Source organism: Musca vetustissima, unplaced genomic scaffold, assembly GCF_032173495.1.
Source record: "Musca vetustissima isolate MV318-11 ecotype Yass unplaced genomic scaffold, APGP_CSIRO_Mvet_v1 utg23551, whole genome shotgun sequence".
NCBI lineage: Eukaryota > Metazoa > Arthropoda > Insecta > Diptera > Muscidae > Musca > Musca vetustissima.
In genome coordinates this window covers 77822-98534 of record NW_026889601.1, presented here as the reverse complement: position 1 = coordinate 98534, position 20713 = coordinate 77822, and the positions used below count along the sequence as shown (strand labels likewise).

The following is a 20713-nucleotide window of genomic DNA, read 5'->3' as shown; positions in this document are numbered from 1 at the left end:
TTATTTGTGTTTATTTACTTTGATACTAAGAAAACAAATTACCAGAAGAAAAAACAAACGCAAGTGAAATTTATAAAGACACCTTCATTCCTATTTCGTTTATCATACACAAATGTATGCCATATCCGATCGAAATTTCACCAGCATATTTGAGATAGTCTCCTTCACTGAGAAGGGAATTTCTTCAAAACATTTAAAGAGGTATCACTATATTCCATCTGCCCCAAAAGAAAAGAATTAATTATTTCAGCCTAATACATTTTCTTCTTAACTTGGGTATAACGTTCCATGTATTCATCATAGCCATCTAGTTGATTGAATTCTTTGGGGTTGAACAGGTTGCCATCAACAAATAAATTACAAACTTTGGATTCTTTAAGGATGCGAGGCGTAAAGGCACTGGCCTGTAAACAATTTTCCTCCAAACGCAAAGTTTTTAGCTTTGGACATTCGGCAATTTCTTCGGACAGAATTGATATTTGGTTTTGATTTAGATTCAGCTCTGTAACACGCAGTGTGCCAACCTAATAAGAAGAAGAAATTACAACATTAAAATTCATATAAAAAGAAGTATAATCAGAACTAATTACCTCACTGGGCACCGCAGTTATTTTATTGCGCGACAAATCCAAAACATCCAAATGTTTGAGACCACAAAACATCACAGGAAATTCAGTCAATTGATTGTGACTTAAATTGACAGTCTTTAGATTTTGACAATTTGATAAAGTTCTCGGTATCTTTACAATCATATTATCGTTCAGTAGCAGCACCTCCAATTTGATAAGTTCTCCCAGAGCATCAGGTACATCGACAATACGATTCCCACTCATATTGAAATGTTTGATAAGCGTAAATCGTCCAATTTCATCGGGTATTTTCTCAAAACGATTCTGGGACAAATCCAATGTTTTCAAAACATTTGGATAGTTCTTCAGCTGTGGAGGCAACTCCTGTAAACGCTGCAAACTAATCTTCAATATTCCCGTCTTTTGTGCCGTTTCCAAATGTTGTTTTATTTGTTTGTTTCCCATGATTTCCGATTCCCTTCAGTTGAGATATCGATTATATCCTTAATTAATTATTTACTTTACAAAGGAGGAATGTGAAAAAATGTTCTAACTTTTTTCTATTTTGTTGTGCTGTGACAAAAAATTAATTATTATTAACAGCTGATTCAGAAATGCTAAGGAGGCACAGTAAGCGCATGTCGGCGTCATCTGTAAAGCTGAACGCAACGCCGTTTATATGTAATGTTTACATTCAAGTTGATTAATTTATTTCAGTTAAATGTTTATCTAAAGTCTTACAAATTGATATTTAGTTTAAAAAATTAAAAGTATTGTTACGAATATAACTTTAGATTTAAGTTAATTTAGATGAATTCCGTTAATTTAAGAATTTGAATTGTAACGTAAATTTCTACTACGCAGTTTATTTGAATAACTTCACAACAACAACCACTGTATAGATTTTTCTACATCCTTCCATTTCCTCTTTCATTTTCTATTTTGTTATTGTCGTACAATTCTTGTTAAACGTCATTCCTCTTTCTTTGTTATTCCCTCGCCTGTATATGTGTTGTTGTTATTGTAAGTTTGTTTACTCAAGTTTGTTGTTGTTATTGTTCACTCAGTAAGTTTGTTGTTGTTATTGTTACTCAATGTGTTTGTTGCATTGGTAGATTGTTCGTGATCTAGGTGTTACCAGATCGTCTAGAAACTTCTGTAGCGACAGGCAGGGCTCATATAAATAGAGGGAATGGAAAGGCAGTGAGTCAGTTGTGAATCAGATCGCGAATTGAAACCGTCGTGTAAAGTAAAGTGCAAAGTAAAGTTGTGTGAATAAAATCATTATAATAATCGTAATCAGAAAGAACCCGCGTTTTATTTGGTACGAATTGTATCGGGAAATAAAACAACGTCTACACGGGATTTAGTAAAACCCAAGAACGTAACAATTGGTGTCCGAAGTGAGATTACGATAATACTACGATGAAGTTTAAGGATCTACGAGTGGAAGACTTAAAGAAGGAGCTCAATAAATTGGAATTGTCCTCTACTGGCAACAAGGCTGAACTACAAAAACGTCTGTTGGATGAGTTCGAGCGCCGTGGTATGAACATCGATACATATGAGTTTGACAGTAAGGATGAAGTGGATTTATCGGAAATGGGCGAATCCAACGGTGGGGAAGTCTCGTCAGTAGCTGCCAGGAGTGACGATTTCAGAGAAATGCTGGCCAAAATGTTTGAGGAAAATTTCAGAAGGAGCGAAGAGAATTCCAGAAAGTTAGAAGAAAACACGAGACGAATGTTCGAAGAGAATTCCAGAAAGTTAGATGAACTCAAGGCAGAGAATTGTAGAATGAACGAGACACTCGGGAACATTACGGAAGTTATTGGAAGGAGAGTGGAAACCGTGGAGGTCCAAATTAAAGATTTGGATAAGAAAGTGCAGTCGGTTGACGAGAAATTTCTGGCCCACGACCACAGGTTTACGAATCTGGAGAAGAAAATTTCGGAACTGGAAATTAAAGGTGGTCCGGTGCGAGCTCCTGATAACACACTAAAAATCAAACCTCCTGTATTCGACGGCTCTACGTCATTCAATGTTTTCAAGTTACAGTTCGAGACAGTGGCTTCTAGAAATTCGTGGAACGACAGCGACAAAGCGGTTGCACTACTTCTGGCATTGAAGGGCAGTGCTGCGGATGTTATACAGAGTATTCCTGTCGCTTCTAGAAGCAACTATGAAGATGTTATTGCTGCACTGGAACGTAAGTACGGTGGCGAACATAAACAAAACATCTACCTTATGGAACTAAGGGGAAAAGTACAGAGGGCAAACGAGACGCTACAAGACTTTGCAGCTGAGGTGGAACGTTTGGTGCTAATGGCGTATCCAGGAGAGAATCACCCATTGCTGGACCGTATGAAAATCGAAACCTTTGTGAATGGCATACGTGACCCTGAGATTAAATGTGCAACATATGCGTCACCAAAAGCGTCATTTACCGAAACAGTGTCGTTTGCCCTTGCCCAAGAGACGGCAAGAATGATTGTTAAGCCCCAGACCCACAAGATTAGCCAACTGGAGACCGAATGTTGCGAACACAAATCTCTCGTTAACTTGATCAAGGACGCCATGAGGCGGGTAATAGAAGAAACAAAGTTTGTAGGGATGACTAAGCACAGGGTTAGATGCTACAACTGCGATAAAGCAGGTCATATTGCGCGCGAATGCAGAGCTAAGCGCAAACGATCCAGGTCATCGTCACCACCCCCAACGAAAGATGGTGGAAGAATGGCTCAACAGTCCACCAATGAGTCACCGTTAAACAGAATCGAGCGCAGAGAAGGCGGAAAACAATGTAATGCTGATGCCCTGTCTCGTCGACCATGCAAGGTAGAATACAGCCACTGCTCAAAGGCTGAGTGCAAAGAGAATATCGTGGATGTCCGACGATTGCAGTTTGAGTCGGGTGAAGATTGGTCGACGGAACAACGAAGAGATCCCATTCTGGGCAAAGTAATTTCGGCCATTGAAACGGGCAAGCGACCTAGTCGTAAAGAAATTACCTCCGAAAGCCCTCTTTTAAAATCTTATTGGGCCCAGTGGGACAGCCTACTTATAAAAGATGGTTGCCTATATCGCAAATGGGAATGTGAGGACGGTAAATCTCACCGGAACTTGATCGTCGTCCCAGACTCCAAAATAAGAGATGTCTTGTCGGAGTTTCACGATGGGCCAAGTGGAGGACATCTTGGCATAGCAAAGACCGCTGAAAAGGTGAAGCAGAGATTCTACTGGGTCGGCTGTCAAAAATCCATTGCCGACTGGATCGCCAATTGTGAAAGGTGCATAAGAGCTAAAGGTCCAACACGGAAGAGTCGAGGCTACATGCAGCAGTATAATTCAGGAGCTCCTTTTGAGAGAATCGCAATGGATGTGGCTGGACCGTTCCCAACAAGCGACTCTGGGAACCGGTATGTCTTAGTGGTCATGGATTACTTCAGTAAATGGCCAGAGGTTTATGCTATCCCAAATCAAGAAGCCAGGACAATTGTGGATGTGTTCAGCAAAAATTGGATTTGTCGCTATGGTGTTCCATCTGAGGTTCATTCCGATCAAGGTAGGAATTTTGAATCAGCGATCTTCAAGGAAATGTGTGACTCCTACGGAATTAAGAAAACCAGAACGACGCCCCTACATCCACAATCAGATGGCATGGTGGAAAGATTCAATCGCACCCTTGAAGAACATCTACGGAAAGTGGTGGACAGTGGCCAACGAGACTGGGATGAGCATATTCCAAAGTTTTTATTGGCTTATAGATCGGCCATTCATGAATCCACATCCCGGACCCCAGCCAAAGTTCTGTTCGGAAATGAATTAAAGCTACCTGGCGATTTGATATTCGGCGCTACCCCAAACGACGATGTGAACCAAGATAAAGACAGCCAAAACTCTTTTAGTAAAGTCCACGATGCAGTCCGACATCGAATAAAAATGGTTAGCAACCGCATGAAGGCAAGGTACGATCGAGCGGCAAATACCGATGGGTTTCAAGAAGGGCAACTGGTACTATTGTTCAACCCACAACGAAAGAAAGGACTATGCCCCAAATTGCAAACGCACTGGGAAGGACCCTACAAGATTGTCACGAAAATAAATGACGTCGTTTATCGCATCCAGAGGAGCGACAGTCCCAGGTCGAAGATGAAAGTTGTACATTTGGAGCGGCTGACCCCCTACGGAACGGGAACTGTGCCTATTCGGGACGAACAGGCTTAAGCGGGGGGCAATGTTACGAATATAACTTTAGATTTAAGTTAATTTAGATGAATTCCGTTAATTTAAGAATTTGAATTGTAACGTAAATTTCTACTACGCAGTTTATTTGAATAACTTCACAACAACAACCACTGTATAGATTTTTCTACATCCTTCCATTTCCTCTTTCATTTTCTATTTTGTTATTGTCGTACAATTCTTGTTAAACGTCATTCCTCTTTCTTTGTTATTCCCTCGCCTGTATATGTGTTGTTGTTATTGTAAGTTTGTTTACTCAAGTTTGTTGTTGTTATTGTTCACTCAGTAAGTTTGTTGTTGTTATTGTTACTCAATGTGTTTGTTGCATTGGTAGATTGTTCGTGATCTAGGTGTTACCAGATCGTCTAGAAACTTCTGTAGCGACAGGCAGGGCTCATATAAATAGAGGGAATGGAAAGGCAGTGAGTCAGTTGTGAATCAGATCGCGAATTGAAACCGTCGTGTAAAGTAAAGTGCAAAGTAAAGTTGTGTGAATAAAATCATTATAATAATCGTAATCAGAAAGAACCCGCGTTTTATTTGGTACGAATTGTATCGGGAAATAAAACAACGTCTACACGGGATTTAGTAAAACCCAAGAACGTAACAGTATATTTGCATTATATTTTTTTAAAATAAATGTAATCAGATTTTTCTGATGTACGACCATGTAACGTAGTAAATACATTTCCCTCAAAAATAAAATTAACTCGTAAACATATTATTGCACTAATTTGTCACAACTTACGATATCGATTATAACGACAGAAGTCAGTAAAAATCGCCCGTTATGCCATTGAACATTGTTGCAGTTTGTGGCCAGATAATACAAGATCATCAGGCCATATACCGTGTGATAGTGGTATCCCTAAGCAAAATTTGAAGAAAAAAACAATGAATAGGTTGTCTATTTAGAGCAGCTGATGTCTTGATTAACTGTCAAAGTGCTTAATTTCAACTTGAATTCGATGTGCAATATTGCCAACCATGTGAAATATTGTAAGGAAAAATTTGACAGATAGTCGAGACAAAAACAAAGATTTTTGTTGTAATACAGTATTCCTCGCTTAATTAACTTCCACGGTTAATTAATCCGATTTCAGAATACCTAGTTATTTTCAGTACATTCCCTTGCAAAATTGCAAGTTTAATTACCCACTTTTAATTACCCAATTCATTTATTTGCCCCTAAATAACCTACCCCAAAATAACCGTACCTTTAAATCTGTCCTATCATATGTCCCATGGTATAATAATAAAAGGTAACAGCAAGTGTTGTTGTACAAAAAACGATACAACAATCACATGGAAATTTGTTGTTGTAAGTTCTACTAGTGTCAACTCATTTGACAGAAAATTGTAAACAAACAAACAAATTATCATGAAATTATTTTTATTTTGAAAATGGAATATTTTCGAATCCTCAAAATAAAAATTGAAAAACATGAATGAAAATCTATCAAATTTATATTTCTATCGCTTCCACATCTTTTCTTTAATTGAGCCATTGCCATATGTATGTGTAACACATATGACAATGCTGGGAATAGCGAGTAATTCCTTCAAGAAAGATTTGCTTCCTCAAACTTTCCCAGCAGGCAGATTGAGTAAATTGAATACGGAGGCACATTAATAAAGAACAATTTCAAATTGTATGCGTTCCCAATTTTCCTGTTGGGTGATTTTTAAAAACTTAATTTGTCAAATTCATATTGACACTAGTATTACGTTGGAATCAAATCAGCTGGGATTTGCTGTTACCTTTTATAATTGTACCATGCATATGTCCTATTGCATCATAGGACATATGATTACGCCTTGTATTATATCTACCATGAAACGAGACTTGAATTTAGCTCCGGATTTATGGTTAACAGGAGAATAAAAGGCCTCGTATCCAGATTCACTCCAGTAGATGAGCGAATTGCTATAATCCGTATACAAGCGAAGTTCTTCTACATCAGTCTAATTTGAGCCCATGATCGGACCGAAGACAAAGGTGGACAGACCAAAGACATATTTTACGAGCGCTCAGAAACAGAATATGATCTCTGCCCTGGCCATGGCATTAAAATTCTGCAAAGAGATTTTAATGCCAAAATCGGAAGGGAAAATATTTTTGGCTCCACCGTCGGAATATTCAGCTTCAGACAAGAAAAAATCAGCGTATAGGGCAACCCTGCAGACAGTAGCAACACGTAATGTGACGGAGAATTATCGGGAGAAAAGGGGAGAGGAGAAATGTATTTAAAAAAAGAAGAAACAACAAGAAAAACGTGAGCGGGAGCAAATCGAGATGTACAGGAGTCACAACGAGTAAAACACCCAACCGAAGGCTTTGGTGCTGTAGATATAGAGAAGGAAACATGGTGACAGGTACAGCCAGCGTGTTGAGGATCGTGGAAGGAGCATTTTGATAAGCTTCTGGTATTAAATAGTGGCGGTGAAGAAGATACCCCAGAACCAATAAGAGATGACGGTATAGATTATATACTACTTTCACGAAAACACATCAACAAATTCCACCTATTCGACATTCCCTCATTCGACAGCGGTTATGTCATGGCCTATAAATAAGGTCACCAAGGGAGACCAGCTGATTATCGATACCTCACAAGTTTGCTGTCAAAATGCATTATTGTGAATTGACTTCCATTATGAAAACGTAAACAAAGTCGAAATTTTTGACATTAGACTTGAGAAAAAACAGCTGTTTTCCGATTTCGATTGCTATCTTGGTGACCTTATTAATAGATCTTGGGTTATGTAAAATAACTTTAATTGGCACAAGATCTCGGAGCCCTTTTATACCGAACGATGATTCAGACAAGTTGAAACATTGTCGTGTGACCTTTTTAATATCCTGCTGGAAAAGCTCATACGAGATGCAAAGGTGAACAGAAATGACACTTGGTCTGTTCCAGTACTTTTTTAATAGTAAAGCTAGTAAAAGGGAAACATTACAAAATTTCTCTCAGAGTGCAAAATAATTTAAAAAGTTCGGGAACGCATATGTAGTAAATATGCCGAAATTAGATGGCAATACTTCAAAATCAACATCACAGCCAATTAGAAGTTGGCATTCCTGTTTACCATTTTTACTCGTCCAAATTTCTCGAGTAAAAAGTTTACAAAGAGAACGCAATTTTGTTTTGTGCTCTCTTAAATTTGATTCAATGTTTTACCAGTTTTATGGGTTCAGGAACGGTTTTTGAGTAAAAAGTTGCAAAACTTGTAAAATTAGTAGATTATTTTAGGTTCAGGAACGGAACTACTCTGTACACCAAATAACATATGTTATTCGCCTACGCCGATGACATCGAAATAATTGGTCCAACATTGAGAGCGGTAACATCCAACTGTTCACAGTATGCCTGTTGTTCTGCTCATTTGACATATTTGTAACATTTTACCAAAAACGTGAAAAATTATCAGGTTTTCTTTTCCAAATCTATTTGGGAGTATGTTTTAAATATTGATTCATTCACAAATCATACATTTATTCTTAGTCTGCTTTTCCACAGGCAAATTTTTATTTGGCAAATACTGAGTTTGTAGGCGAGAGGGGTGCGAGGAAGAAAAACAAAAATTTGTCTGTTCAGAATTTGCCGTACACGCAAATTCTGCTTTGCTCTGTTCGTTGAAAACAATTTTGTTGACATTTCCTTTTGAACCTATTCGCTTTCCTGACACACAGCCGGCTTTTGTTTACAAACCTGTTGCTTTTATTTTCTTTCTTTTGTATTTTGATTCGCAAATTTGGCAAAGAAAAATTTGCTAATGGAAAAGCAAGCGAAAATTTCAAAGGAGAAAACAAAAAATTTGCCAAATAAAAATCTGCCTGTGGAAAAGCAGACTTATAAAATAGCTGATCCAAAAATGCTGAGTTTTCAAAATCTTACTGGATAAAATTCTTTCAGTAAACTCCAGTAAGTTTGTTGTTCAACTGTCAAACTTGCTCTCTCACTTGACTCTCTTTTACTGGATATTGTGGTAAACACACAACATTTAGTAACATTTGGTAACAATTGTTACCAAATATCGAGTAAACAGACAGACCTAATACATGCATACATGCTAAGTCTTGATTTAGATTAGACGAGTTTACTTGCGGCAATTCTTGTCGTTCTCTTTTGAACTTGCTTCATGCGTTTATACAAGGCAATTCGATTTCCAAAATATTTTTCTATTTGTTTTTTTTTTTCACATTTAAATCTATATAAAATGTCAACAAATACGAAATACACAAAACGAATTGCCAGAAAATTGTCGGTACGATCATTTTTTTTTCATTTCTATTCCCCTTGCCCCTCTCTCCTACAAACAAAGACTTGCCGCAAGTAAACTCGCCTAATCTAAATCAAGACTAATACTGATTGTATTGCATGGTATAATAATAAAAGGTAACAGCAAGTGTTGTTGTACAAAAAACGATACAACAACCACATGGAAATTTGTTGTTGTAAGTTCTACTAGTGTCAACTCATTTGACAGAAAAATGTAAACAAACAAATTATCATCAAATTATTTTTATTTTGAAAATGGAATATTTTCGAATCCTCAAAATAAAAATTGAAAAACATGAATGAAAATCTATCAAATTTATATTTCTATCGCTTCCACATCTTTCCTTTAATTGAGCCATTGCCATATATATGTGTAACACATATGACAATGCTGGGAATAGCGAGTAATTCCTTCAAGAAAGATTTGCTTCCTCAAACTTTCCCAGCAGGCAGATTGAGTAAATTGAATACGGGAGCACATTAATAAAGAACAATTTCAAATTGTATGCGTTCCCAATTTTCCTGTTGGGTGATTTTTAAAAACATAATTTGTCAAAATTTATATTGACACTAGTATTACGTTGGAATCAAATCAGCTGGGATTTGCTGTTACCTTTTATAATAGTACCATGATTGTATTGCTGCAATATGCTACGCCGTACGCTATTGCTTGCTATTAGGTAAACAACAACTACATACGTAAAAAATCACTACAGATAAACAGCTGTTAATGAGAAAAAAATATCCTATTGGAATTTGTTGGCAATTTTTTGTTTGGAGTTGAAAATTAGAAAATTTGGATAAAAATATTTAAATAGAGAATCATGATACATAGTTTGTTTATTGTAAACAATAGTGGGTGAGTTTTGGCGAACAAACAAGTCAAAATAGATTTATTAATGTTGAATTCTTTTTACGCAGCGATGTTTTTCTTGAAAAACATTGGCGTTCAGTTGTGTCTCGTTCCGTATGTGATTACTTTTTGGATGCCCAAAGGAATTCACAAAATGTAAGTTGTAATATGAGATAAAAACACTGAAAACAGTGACTTTAATAACTATTGCGTGCAAAATAATATGCTGGACGGTCATAGTTCATCAGAATCTATAGAGACACATTAGGAGCCTCAAATACGCTCAGAGAGTAGTTTAGTTTACAATCGTATTACAAATAGCATATAAGAAACCATTGCAAATTGCTGGGAAAAGAATACTTGCGTTGTTACAGTTTTGTACGAACTTTTTTGCCATTTTTCCTTTCACACATCACGTTCCCTTCATGTAATGACAAATTGTGAATAATATTGTATGTAATATGCATTTGTTCATTATCTAGTTATAAACACTATTAAATAATTATTTTCTTTAATTTCTCTTACAGGACGTGCCTCCAGTCATTCCCACTCCTCATTACTATTTAATTACTGTCCAACGTAAAGGTATTTCATTGGTGGCTGCTTGCAAGCAGGAAGTGCCTCCCCTATTTGTTATCGAATTTTTACATCGTGTCATTGATACATTCGAGGATTATTTTGGTGATTGCTCCGAATCGATTATTAAGGAAAATTATGTTTTGGTCTATGAGCTGTTGGATGAAATGTTAGATAATGGTTTTCCATTGGCTACAGAAAGTAATATTTTGAAAGAGTTGATCAAACCACCAAATATTTTGAGAACCATTGCCAATACTGTGACCGGTAAAAGCAAGTAAGTATGATTGATGTTTAAAATATATTAACAAGTATGTAGGCAAAGTTGTTCTATTTAATAAGTATTTAAGGAACCAAACTTCGAACAATTACGGGCCAAAAGATGATGAATTAGTTGGTGTTTAGTTGAGTCATAGGATAATGCTTTTAATAAAATAATGGCGGCTATTGTATACAAGTGTTTAATGTAGAAAACTGCTAAGAATTATTTTCAGGAACAGGACTTGGAATACGTCGCGGATCGTTTTGAAATGCGTTAAACGTTTATTAATCCAAAGGTCTAAGATTAGTATTGAGTAAGTTCATATTTCCAGGGAAATGGATTATAAAACATATTTTTTCAGAACTTTTCATATTAGACGATTTTATGCAAAAAAATAGGAAGACAATAAGGAAGAACATGAAGGTAGCGAAAACATTTAAACGCGAATATCCTTATTAGTTATTGAAAGAATTACTATCTAGCGTACCAAGACGATAGCTTCGAAACTAATTTCAAACAGCAGCTCAACGATGACTACAATACTACATGACCTCAAAAACCAGTAACCAAATGTAGGAGCGTGGAAATAAATAAGTATATAGAAGCGGATTCATTCCAACCAAGGCGTTACGTGTTGCGTACTCGACAGTTGGTCCTGAACAACAAAAGAGTAGGAATCATTGACAAACTTGATCTTGACGAGATTTTGTGGTCGATGAGTGTAGAAAATGTAACTTTCTGAAAAGCCCATATGCAAAACATGTGATTTGTTAATCAAAGACGCAACATCATCCAAAGCCGTAAGTAACTCTATGAACCCGAAGTCGTACATGCCGATTTTCACCTCTGTCGCCAGTAACAATTGCACTTGAGGCGCTATTCCTTCCATCGATGGGAAGCAGTTTCTCCATAGCCCAACATCAACATGGAAGTCGTAAAATGTACAAAGGTCGTCGATGATATGGATTCCATTATTGATGCCACATGTGAGAGGATAAACGTCTGCAGAGCTGATCTTGGGAATTATTTCATCTGATGAATATGAAAATATCTGCCACAAAACAAGAGCGACACAGATTGAATGACTGAAATGAAAGTCCCGCTGAATGGATGGAATAGATTCTTACCACCAAATAACGGAAGATATTTAATGAAACTTTCGACAGCATTTTAAAGACGCCTGTTCAAGTCACTGCTATTTGGGATATAAGGAAATAGAATAGTGGTAAACTATCCGGCGCCAACGTGGTTTACAAAGGGAAAGAATATTGAGACCAGCCAGAATGCTGCTTAGAGAACTGCAACAGATGGTATCCTCATTTCACCAACGGACATGTTCAGTGTTGCCAAAACTTGATTGAGAAAAAAATGCTAGATTTTGTTGAAAAAGATGCTAAAAACTGCTAAAAATTTTAGTAAAGTGCCAGAAAAAAGTGCTAAAAATGAATTTAAGAAAATTTGATTTTTTATTTTTAAGATTTTAAATGGGCTGGTAAATGAATACCAATGCTTGTTAAGGTTTGTAACTTGGCACATATATATTTGAAGATTTAAAGAAGAAGAAAAATAATTTACCAAAAGTTGTTGTTGTTGTTTTGTTGTTGTTTTTTCAAATGTTATTTTCAATGGCGGGCATGTAACTTCAAACATCGGAATGTTTCCAACTGTGTTAGAAAGAGGACATGTCTGGCTCTCGTATGAACTAGGATTATTGAGTTCGCACAACAATTAACAAAATGGCGGAACTTTGAAAATTTTTTTTTTTTAAAAATAAGGAAGATCTTCACCGATTGGCTTTATCCTAGTTCATACGAGAGCTACACACTCCCAGAGAAACGTGTCAAAATTTGGAACCGATTGGATTATTATTTTTGTTATCGTGCCCGCCATTCGCAAAAAAATGTTTAGAGAAAAACGCGTTTAAAGTTTGAGAAGCCCTTCAGCCGTCACTTGATGCTGACACAATAAATCGGCTGTATCTTCAAAAGTTCTTGAGATTTTCACTTGAAATTTTGTAGGGACATTCTTTAATTAGTGTAGATTCGAATTATATCAAGGAAAATTTTGACCCCGAGAATGGGGGGGGTCCCCTTAAGAAAATTTGATTATAGTCTATAATGAGATCTATATGTCTTATAAATTAAATTAATAGCTATGTTGTAAGGGTATTGCAAATGTTAGTGTTTCAATTGTTTGTAACGAAATATTGGTCCTGGACTTACATTACGAATCCTTATATCCCGAATTGCTGAGTATATATATGTATGTGACTATCCGTATGTCCATTAACATTTGTATACAAAGTAACGGTCATAGCTGTGAAACAATTGTCACGATATTCTGTATATCCGGTTCTGGCCAGTGAAGACAGTTATTGAGTTAGGTAAAAACGGTCAATATTTGGCTGTTGAAGTCAACCAAAGCATTTTATATTTGTTTCTGATCTCTCTAGAGGTCACAAAATTGTACATGGGGAAAATGCTAATGAATAAGCATACTGAGCAAGTCAAATTGACCCAGATTTTGTTTGAAAAAATTTGCAGACCGGGTGTGGGAGATGTACGTAAATATTTAAAGGGGTATATATTCTAATAGTATTTATCACCATTACCGCACTAGATTATAGGTATATAATTTTTCATAAAGTTCCGGTTTTGTTGAAGTGCGACATCTATCGGTTTTAAACGATGATATTTAGAGGATGAAATTATACAAAAAATATTTTTTTCTAAATGCACCTCTCTAAATGCGTTTTATAACCCGAACACCAATAAATACGGGAAATCTAGTCAACGAAAAAACATGGCTGCTTTGATAATGATCTGTCAGACATTACTAGTACTTCTTGGATGTTTGGTATTGCAAATGTCATATATTGGCCTAAGTATTGGGTCCCCCCAATATTCGGTATTTTGGGGATTTTGGACACATTTTCCACATAGTTTTTTACTTGTTATATTCTGATAATGTAGTATTATAACAACCCCAGGAGGTGGATATTTCGCAGAATTTTTCACCGACACGGAAATTAGTTTCGCAGAAAATTTAAGTCTTGTGGTAGTTACGTAATGTATCATATGGATAGCCCCGTGCGACTATACTGCTCCGCTCACTAGAAACAACATTGGAAAATCAAATCCACCATGTGAAACATACGGAAACTTCAATGTGTCGATGTGAAATCGGAAATACAATTTTTTTGGAGTAATACTAAAAAAATTGAAAAAATCTTGGAACAAATTAAAAATGCTAAAAAAAGTGCTAGATGCTAGATCAATTTTTTTCGTGCTAAACGAGTTTAAAAAGTGCTAAATCTAGCACTAAAAGTGCTAAATTGGCAACACTGGACATGTTTTTGATGAGACGGAGATCGTCCATCGACATAAACAAATGTTTCCGGTGCAATACTTGCCTGGTTGTTATCATCGGGAAGGCCCTTGTAATCACCTAATGGGCAGTTTTCCACATACCAGGCGCCTCAGTAATAGCCATCATGATCTACAGAAAGTGGTCCAATGGTACAATCGTGCCATCAACAGGCCTATCTGACAGTCTATATTGGATTCATTGCGATCCACTATCCTTAGCAGAAGGGGAAAATCAGCTGCCCAGATAAGATCTATGTGCTGCAACCGCCTCAATTCTTATTGGGGACGAATTGATGGCACTATACCTAGCACATGTCCAGAATATGGAATACGAACACACTTTCTACATATTAAACTGCCAAGCTATGCTTTCTTACTTGACATCAAATTTCTATGACCGAAACTTGTCTATGTTGAAACCCTACCGAATTCGGAGGGAAAAGACCCCGAACCTGACAACACATTTCATTTTCAACGACAATAATACTTAGTAGGATACAACAGATTTTCTTATTAATGGCTTCGAGTTTTTTGAATCCCGTTACGTAATCCTCTGAATAACCTCAACAGAAAATTGGCTTTGGAATATTGAACGTGTTCAACATTGTAACCGATTCCTATAACCTTCAAAATTTTCTAATTGTTGATAAAATGTTAATGAGCCTGAATTGCTAACTTAATGAAAATCGTATTAAAATATATTCTGCTAAATCTATAGCGACTTAGATTTAGCGAAAATATTACTGTATTTTTTTTATTCAAATGTACATCTACACGAAAAATACACGCCCCCAAGATTTTTGTTATATAAAAAGTTATCGGTATATGGTATTTTGGTAGCATTAAAAACATTGATTTTTGACAAATCAGTAAGCAGAATTTATAGTTTTCTACATATGCAGACATTATTACTCTTCCCTAAAACATAGCTATCGTTGGCAGGAACATTAGCTAATATGAATTGTCGTCAAGGACGGATATAAACGGGAATTGAAATATTTTCCAATATAACTATTTGGGTTTCTTCTGATTCTATGCATTATTTGCTTTTAGTGTCAGCACAATTTTGCCTCAAGGACAACTGTCTGCAATTCCTTGGAGACGGAGTGGTGTACGTTACACAAACAATGAAGCCTATTTCGATGTTATCGAAGAAGTTGATGCCATTATTGATAAATCTGGATCAACAGTTTTTGCTGAAATTCAAGGATATGTAAGTACAAAACATATTTTTTGTCCAATAATTTACTAATTCATTTCTTTTTACAATCTTTAGATTGATTGCTGTATCAAATTATCGGGAATGCCGGACTTAACACTTTCCTTTATGAATCCACGTTTATTTGATGATGTCTCATTTCATCCATGTGTACGTTTTAAACGTTGGGAGGCGGAACGTCTATTGAGTTTTATACCACCTGATGGTAATTTCCGTTTAATGTCGTACCACATTAGTTCCCAATCGGTGGTAGCTATTCCCATCTATATACGTCATAATTTTTCAATAAAAACTGGTGAACAAGGTCGTTTGGATTTAACGGTCGGTACCCGTACTCTTATGGGTCGTGCTGTGGATAAAGTGAAATTGGAAATTGCTATGCCCAAATGTGTTTTAAATTGCATACTCACACCCAATCAGGGCAAATATACATTTGATTCGGTAACCAAAACGTTGATATGGGAAGTTGGCCGTATAGATGTTACCAATTTGCCAAATATAAGAGGAACGGTAAGTTTTATGAATTTGAACTATCATTACGTTTTCCTGAAAGATGTTTTGAATTTTTATCCTGTTCTGGTTTGTATTTCGCGATTAAAATGCTGACAGCAAGAGGCATGAATTCGTTTGCCTGTTAACCTTATGAATAAACCTTTAATCCTACTAACAAGTGCTCTATCGATATTTGTTTGTGATATCTATTATTGTTTTAAACAATTTATTTGTACATACAATCCAAACAATACTTTTAATTTTCTCTTTCTTTTTAGGTCTCTATTCCTCCCGGTACCCCAAGTTTAGGTTCCAATCCTACCATAAATGTGCAATTTACCATCTCACAAATGGCTGTATCCGGACTTAAAGTTAATCGTTTAGATATGTATGGTGAAAAATATAAACCTTTTAAAGGTGTTAAATATATTACAAAGGCTGGCAAATTCCAAGTTAGAATGTAATCAAAAAAATTGACAAAAATTAGTGAACTTCTAAACAATTCCATTGGTATTTCAAATTTTCTAATTTTAAGAAATTTCAAAAATCTCCACTTTAAGGTAATTTTTTTAAAAAATAAAATATTTCATCTATTTAATTTAAAATCGTCTATGTCGTTCTTTTGTTTTATAGAACATTAAATCATATACATTTAATATTATTCATCAATCAACATTTAACAAGAAATCAAGAAAAATTCCCACAATTCACAACACATAATTTCAAGTTTCCATTTAAAGTCATCAATCAACTCAAAATTCAATTCAATACAAAGAACAATTTTTACAACTTTCAAACTCAAGGTAAGTACAGACAATTGCATATTGTATTGGAGTTATATAGCCATATATGAAATTATAAATTTATATGGTATTGTCGCAAAGTTACGAGATTGATTGTTTGTGTTATATATTTTTAGTGTAAAAGTAATAAGACTAGTAATATATGTTTTTATCTCATATTGTGAGGATAATATAATGACAATATTGTTAATTATATTATGTGATCCTTCTGCAAGGGTGACATTTATAGCTTTACGTTGTTCAATGTGAATTAGAAAGATCCAACAAAGATTTCTACGGTTGCCTCATGTCAGATAAATGATGTGAAGTTGCAGTCCGCCACACTTGTAACGTCAACATTTAAATAGTAATGCTTAAACAACGGAATGAACCGCGTAGTCTTAAAATTACTAAGTATACATCATGTCAGAATATGGTTCACTTCTTCTGTACCTCCCCCACAAAGGGTCAAAATTTTCAATATTTATAAATCCAATATTGGGCGAATGATATGTCCGATTGGATCCAAACTTTGCCAATATTTCTTTCAAACTTCTTCTGCTACCTCGCTTCCAAACGTTTGTACACCATATATGAAATCCAAATCTAAATTTCATCCAAACTTTGCTCATCGTAATATTTTTACATAGCCTATATCGAATACAATGATGGGGCCGGACCAATCGGTCCACACCTTCGGATACCTCCCCTACAATAGGTCAAGCATTGAAAATTTGTTAATTCAATAACAATGGCGTCGAATGTCCAATTTGATGCCAAACATGCATATCGTAATATTTATTTTGAGTTCGAAGATGGGAGCCATCCGTTCACTCCTTCTGTTCCATCCCACACAAAATGGTCAAAATGCTTTATAATATCGTGCGAATGGACTATCCGATTTAAACCAAAATTTTCACAACTTCGTAGTTTAACCATCCTGGAATAATGTTGTAAGATAGGGCTTCACTCGTTCCACTCGTTCTAAAGATTGACCCAAACTTGTATATTCATACCAAGTTTGTGGTTACAATGCAATAAAATTGATAATAATAAATTTCTACTCATTTCCAATTGCAATCGGTTTCATTCAGAATTTACTATTTGTTTCTTCATTCAATTCAATATTTTTCAAATTTCATGCTAATCTCTACTGTCGTCCTAATGTGTTAATTTAATAATTATTCAGTAGACAGTTTGTTTCCTTTTTTTCGAAATGCAAATGAAAACAAACAATATACGACATGCGTTAAGAAATCTATTATTTTATTAAGTATTTAAAAATGCATCAGCTGGAAATACTTAAAAAAACAACTGAAACCAGTTATGTTTAAAGCACAATGAAAAACAATTAACCCTCACACAATTACAAATCGCAATTAAAATTAAAATATCACAAATGGCTTCTATTTAACAAACATATATCTTAATTTATTATAATTTTACCAACTGTCCCTTACAGCGATTTTACCAACTGTCCCTAACAGCCATGTAAAGCACATTAAAATGTAAAAGAAGTCAACAAAATCAAACAATATATGTAAATTCAAAGAATTGTTATTACATTGAAACCCCCAGCAAACACACCCAACATTACAGCTATACAAAAAATTACAACAAAAAGAAATTGTGGATGAACTTAGTTTCACTGTGTGGTTACAGCTTCGAATTATGGGTGGCATATAAAGTAGAACCGCACACGATGTAAGCAGTACCCCACCTACTTCAAACCAAAGTTTCTATAACTCGTAAAGAAAATAAATAATAATTCTTTCTTTTTTCCAAAGAAACTAGCTTTTGTCACTCATTGAATGCTTGCTGCAACGGACAACAAAAGTGAACGAAAGAACGAACAAGCCTATTTAAGGTGTGTGTGCCCACAACGAAAGACTTAAGACACAAACTTCATATTTTTATGTTTGCCACACTTTCATCATGTTTGTTTGTTTGTTGTTGCTTGCTGTCTGTCTGTTTTATCTTCTTTTGTCGCCTTTTTATGGTTGCATGTTTCTTGCTTTTTATAGTTGTTTGACTTCGTTCTCAAATCTGAAATTGTTGCACGCAGTATTCGAGTTATCATTTGTTTGAAATCAAATACACATTTCAATACCCTAACCCTAAGAATAATAATCAAATTTTTATATAAGGCGAATAATATGAGGGAGTGTAAAACTTAGGTTTTTATTTAATTTGAAGATTTTGAAATTTGTTATATAACACCTAAAATATCAATAAATAAATATACATTAATAAAACGGTTTTGTGGCCGCCTCGAATTAGGTTATAGAGCCAATTTATTATTTATCTATATGTATGTCAGAATGCATGGACAGTTTTTAATTTTTATACCCTCAGCCTTATGTTTCCATGTTTCTTTGGACCAAAATCCGTTTACGACAATTTGGAGTCGATTTACAAATGTCGTCTGTGTGGCTAACTCTCGAAGGGTGTAATCGATTTCATTCAAAATTAATACTTATTCCAAACTTAGATAAAGTTCGAAGATTGAGCATATCGTTTCACACCTTCTGGTACCTCACCCACCAAACGGTTTAATAATATCACTTAAACGGTTTGAACTAAACTTTGCACAAACTTATATTATAACCATGACTGTATAACGTTGAAATATGGGACTTTTAGGCCAACTCCTTCTAGTACCTCACCCAAGACGGGCAAAATTATGAAAACTTGTACTTGTTATATGATTTTTTTTATTTTATTGCCCGAAATGTAGTCGATATCGAATGTGGTCATACTAAATTAAAAGACATCGATCGCAACAACTCAATATCGAATGCCACAATTTGCCCCCAGATGTTTTTAAGACTCCTTTAAGGAATCCCACCAAAGCAATTGTTAAATATGTATATATACCCCTTTAATATCGGATTTTCGTTGGGTAAGAATTTCTGTGCCTAACCACACACCAAACCTAACAAAAAACTTGTCTCTTTATACCCTTCACCACACTGTGCTACAGGGTATTATGTCATTGTGCATATTTTTGTAACAGGCAAAAGGAAACGAGGTAGACACATGATTCCTTTTGAGAATAAGCATAGAATAACTTTCTGACTCGATTTATGCATGTCCGACGTCCGTCTGTCTGTCCATGTCATTTATTTGGCCCAAGGACGAACCCTATTGAAGATGGGAAAAATCGGTTCATATTAAATATAGCTCCCATATATATTTTAGTCCTATTTAATGCCCCTATATATCTTCCGATTTGGACGAAATTTGACACAGCGTACTGAACTAAGTCCAGAATAATGTGTGTTCAGTTTTGTGAAAATCCGTTCAGATTTAGATATAACTCCCATATATATTTTCGTCCGATTTAATGTAAATGGTAAATGATTTGGACCAAATTTGGCATGGCGTACTGAATTACGTCTAGCATGATATGCCTTAAGTTTCGTGAAAATCGTTTAGATTTAGATATAGCTCCCATATATATTTTCGTCCGATTTTATGTAAATAGTGTACGAAAGCCCCTACATTTCTTTCGATTTGCACGAAATTTGGCATAGTGTCCTGAATTGGGTCTAGAATGATGTGTGTTAAGTTTCGTGAAAATCGGTTCAGATGTAGATATAGCTCCCATATATATTTTCGTCCGATTTAATGTAAATGGTATACCAAAGTCCCAAATATCTTTCGATTTGAACGAAATTTTACATAGCGTACTAAATTAAGTCTAGAATGATGTGTTTTAGTTTTTGTGAAAATCTGTTCAGATTTAGTTATAGCTGCTATATGTATTTTCCTCCGATTTTAAGTATATGATGCACCAAGGACCCAAAATATGGCCGGTATGTACCAAACGTGCTGAAATTAGTATAAACTAACCTGTGACAAATTTCGTTGAAATCTGTTTAGATATAGCATACATTAATTTTTTCCTCCGATTTTAAAGAAATGGGCCCAGACTCCTCATTTTGTCAGATTTGCACACAAAAATTTGAGTATAGAATGACGTAATTGCTTTTTATAGAAATTCAGACATAGTTCATATATTCGACCGACTTCGTGTTTATTTGGTTTCAAATAATCAA

The 20713-nt window shown here is 35.4% G+C and overlaps 2 protein-coding genes across 2 annotated transcripts; one reads left to right on the top strand and one right to left on the bottom strand.

Annotated features, from left to right (window-relative positions):
* Nucleotides 1–236: 236 nt before the first annotated feature.
* On the bottom strand, nucleotides 237–1061 carry LOC133337265 (leucine-rich repeat-containing protein 57). The gene is made up of 2 exons (XM_061545507.1): nucleotides 591–1061; nucleotides 237–524 (listed from the first exon to the last, which is right to left on the bottom strand). Exons 1-2 carry the CDS (start codon nucleotides 1032–1034, stop codon nucleotides 252–254), a joined length of 717 nt encoding a protein of 238 aa, XP_061401491.1. The 5' UTR covers nucleotides 1035–1061; the 3' UTR covers nucleotides 237–251.
* Nucleotides 1062–9893: 8832 nt separating this feature from the next.
* LOC133337267 (AP-3 complex subunit mu-2) lies at nucleotides 9894–16337 on the top strand. The gene is made up of 6 exons (XM_061545509.1): nucleotides 9894–9959; nucleotides 10022–10109; nucleotides 10481–10806; nucleotides 15213–15372; nucleotides 15436–15888; nucleotides 16149–16337. The coding sequence occupies exons 1-6, from the start codon at nucleotides 9925–9927 to the stop codon at nucleotides 16332–16334; spliced, it is 1248 nt and encodes a 415-aa protein (XP_061401493.1). The 5' UTR covers nucleotides 9894–9924; the 3' UTR covers nucleotides 16335–16337.
* Nucleotides 16338–20713: the final 4376 nt, after the last annotated feature.